Genomic DNA, 3,656 nt, shown 5'->3' with positions numbered 1-3,656 from the left:
TAAAAATTTTTTTTTTTTTCCCCCCCCCCCCCCCCCCTTATCTTCATAAGTCTTCTGCAGCATCCTTATGGTGCCTAGGAGAAATTGATTAGACTTTAAACAAACCCCCCCCCCCCCACACACACCACACACAAACCCTGAGCTAGTAGCATATTTGCATAGTATACAGACTCACCTTTCCATTAAAGCACCGATGTTCACATGGCCTATCTGCTGCCAAACACACTTCTGTAGAGCACATGAAATAGATCTACGGGACAAAAAAAAAAAAAAAATAATAAATTCACCATGTCAGAACAAACATTTATTCATCCCATAAGTGTTTTCCATAGAACACTGTGGCGCATGCATTCTTACAACACGAGCCGCATGTGGCCCCATTGAAAACATGGTACCAAATGACAGTGGTAACAATCAGGTGTTGTCAATTGGGGATGGCCTCCGAGACTGATAATTTAAATGTTAAGAGGGTCACCAATTATACTTTGGCAGCCGTTAATACACAAGTAAAGTCTATGTGGGAACCAGGGACAAGTTGCCTCTACAGTACAAAATCTCAAGTGAAGGCAATTCAATTGGAGCAGAGACTTCACACTTGAGAGCTAGACAAGCTGTAGTACACCGACTTATTTTGTAAATTTCATTTCAGCTTTGCAACCATAGCAGCAGGATAGGATACATTTAGTCAACAGGTTACTGTTCCATTTTAAAAAAGGAACCCTGTAAAGAACAAGTCACAACATTACTGTGTCAGGGAACTTCTCAGTCTGCACCAGTTGTATACAGCGTAGCTTTGACCATTTTAGGCCCATAATGGCTTCCTGAATACTTACTTCTTCATCAAGGTATTTGTTTGTCTTTTGAACCATAAACTGGAAGGCAACCACCACGAACCGCCTCTGGTGACGATTTTTGCAGTCAACGATTTTAAGGATGGACACATTTGGAGCATAAAGGTTGGGACACCTCGAGACAAACAGCTTATGGTTAGGTGGACAGAAGGAGGAGGATGCGTTTTAATACACGTTGAGTTCAGTCACGCTTACCCTTCATAAATAAGCACCAGTGCATTCCTTGCAGAGCGAGGGTAAGCTACACAGTAGTTGACAAGGATTACCGCATCTGGTTTTGGAGATATCAGGCGCAGTTCAAGATAGACTGGCTTGCCAAGGAGCAGTCGCAAGGGCCGGTTGTTTGTGGGAAAGTAGCTTGAATACGTCTGATCTTTTGGGGTTAGACAAAGAGCAAACAGTCAATGAAGGACAAAAAGTCAATTAAAGACTTACTCAGCAGAATTTAAGATTGTACTTTGATTGCAATTGGTTTAGAGAGTAAGGCATAAATACCCGACCTTTAGCAATTCTCAAGTCAACAGCATATAAGCCACTAGAGAGGACCGCTGATGGCAAGCTGGAACTCGGGGTCTTCACCATGTAGCCAACACTGGTTAGTGACTGCGGAGCAACACCTGCTTTGCTATAGCGGCACTCAACCATGAACCTATGCAAATACATGGTTAACATTTAAGCTTAGCGCTACACACAAAAAGCAACAATAGAGTGGTAGAATTGTGCCCACAGAGCCAAAGTGTATTTTGTAACCCACTAACCTGAGTGGATCACGTGTTGTAATTACACCATACTGGAGGGTCAGAGATTGGACGACAGTCTGCACTTCAGCCAGGTAGACAATTGTCTCACCAACTTCCTGTCAAGAAAAGTCATTTGAACGTAAGATCTTGAAGTGCACTTTATGGCACACGATTAAAAATCTGAAATCTAGATGCGACGCTATCAACATGTGACATAACCGTGCGCCACAATGGCAGGTCAGGGTGAGGAACTCCAGGCAAACGTAGAGGGCTGCAGCATTAAATATGCCTGTATTTGGGAGTATCAGGACATGCATTGTACTTCCTTTCACACAACTCTTGCTCAGAAAAGCGTAGCTATCAATTTGTTTATTTCAACCAGTGAATTTCTCATGTGGCAGGTTGAGGGTTTCCCCCCTCCCTCCACTATGTGGCACTGCACTGGTGCCCTGACAACTGGATGCTGCTGCCGTGGCCTATAAGTACAGGTGATGATGCACCTGTGGCGGCCTCTTACCTGGGTGGGCGTCTCGACTGTTGGCAACGGTGGTCCGGCGTTGTGGTGTGCTGATGCGAGTGCTGTCACAGCCTGTAGCGCAACAGTTTAGCTGATGTTTAACAGCCCTAAACCTGTTGAGTCACCTGGTAGGCGTTCTGCATGTGCATGCGACATTGCTCTTGGTCCGTGTGGCAAGTGTGCCGTCTGCCGATGTAACTGTCTGCTGTGTGCGGTTAGCGCATTGTGGTTAAACAGTGCTCCCTTGATTGTTTCAGAGCAAATCGTTTGCTGTGCGGGCTGTCTCGCTCTGGCCTGATTATGTGTGCGCGTGCTGTGGAATCGTGGGGGTATGTATGCATGTCTCTTGTATCCCATTTAATTGGATATATACACATGCGAAATATTATAGTTGTACTAAATCTTCTCCTCCCTCTAGTGATCCGCTGCACTGCTGCCTCGGCAGGGATTTGAATGGCAGCTTGGTCCGTCTGCCTTGTCTCGGCTTTGGGTATATCTCCCTCTCTCCCCCTGTGGGATTGTCCTCTGCCTGGTCGGCCCAGTTCCGGCTCTGTTTTAGCGCTAAGTGGGCTAGCATTTCTTTGGGCCTAGTTCCTACACTCACCTAAAGGATTATTAGGAACACCGTTCAATTTCTCATTAATGCAATTATCTAATCAACCAATCACATGGCAGTTGCTTCAATGCATTTAGGGGTGTGGTCCTGGTAAAGACAATCTCCTGAACTCCAAACTGAATGTCAGAATGGGAAAGAAAGGTGATTTAAGCAATTTTGAGCGTGGCATGGTTGTTGGTGCCAGACAGGCCGGTCTGAGTATTTCACAATCTGCTCAGTTACTGGGATTTTCACGCACAACCATTTCTAGGGTTTACAAAGAATGGTGTGAAAAGGGAAAAACATCCAGTATGCGGCAGTCCTGTGGGCGAAAATGTCTTGTTGATGCTAGAGGTCAGAGGAGAATGGGCCGACTGATTCAAGAGCAACTTTGAAATAACCACTCGTTACAACCAAGGTATGCAGCAAAGCATTTGTGAAGCCACAACACGCACAACCTTGAGGCGGATGGGCTACAACAGCAGAAGACCCCACTGGGTACCACTCATCTCCACTACAAATAGGAAAAAGAGGCTACAATTTACAAGAGCTCACCAAAATTGGACAGTTGAAGACTGGAAAAATGTTGCCTGGTCTGATAAGTCTCGATTTCTGTTGAGATATTCAGATGGTAGAGTCAGAATTTGGCGTAAACAGAATGAGAACATGGATCCATCATGCCTTGTTACCACTGTGCAGGCTGGTGGTGGTGGTGTAATGGTGTGGGGGATGTTTTCTTGGCACACTTTAGGCCCCTTAGTGCCAATTGGGCATCGTTTAAATGCCACGGCCTACCTGAGCAGTGTTTCTGACCATGTCCATCCTTTTATGGCCACCATGTACCCATCCTCTGATGGCTACTTCCAGCAGGATAATGCACCATGTCACAAAGCTCGAATCATTTCAAATTGGTTTCTTGAACATGACAATGAGTTCACTGTACTAAAATGGCC

General features: G+C 45.4%; 2 protein-coding genes across 2 annotated transcripts in view; one reads left to right on the top strand and one right to left on the bottom strand.

The window, feature by feature from the left end:
- LOC123973850 (zona pellucida sperm-binding protein 1-like) overlaps positions 1-3,309 on the bottom strand; it is a 3,373-nt gene extending 64 nt beyond the window's left edge. The window contains exons 1-7 of the mRNA XM_046054198.1: positions 3,259-3,309; positions 1,610-1,707; positions 1,352-1,500; positions 1,047-1,224; positions 834-966; positions 176-250; positions 38-74 (exon numbers count right to left, since the gene is read on the bottom strand). Coding sequence (XP_045910154.1) covers positions 66-74; positions 176-250; positions 834-966; positions 1,047-1,224; positions 1,352-1,496 — 540 coding nt within the window. The 5' untranslated portion in view covers positions 1,497-1,500; positions 1,610-1,707; positions 3,259-3,309 and the 3' untranslated portion in view covers positions 38-65. The remainder of the gene's footprint in view (positions 1-37; positions 75-175; positions 251-833; positions 967-1,046; positions 1,225-1,351; positions 1,501-1,609; positions 1,708-3,258) is intronic.
- Positions 1-3,656, top strand: part of LOC123974099 (interleukin-1 receptor accessory protein-like 1-A) — a 107,891-nt gene that overhangs the window by 16,123 nt on the left and 88,112 nt on the right. The window lies entirely within an intron of this gene.

This window comes from Micropterus dolomieu, linkage group LG07 (genome assembly GCF_021292245.1).
Source record: "Micropterus dolomieu isolate WLL.071019.BEF.003 ecotype Adirondacks linkage group LG07, ASM2129224v1, whole genome shotgun sequence".
Classification (NCBI taxonomy): domain Eukaryota; kingdom Metazoa; phylum Chordata; class Actinopteri; order Centrarchiformes; family Centrarchidae; genus Micropterus; species Micropterus dolomieu.
This window is presented reverse-complemented; position numbering and strand designations above follow the sequence as displayed.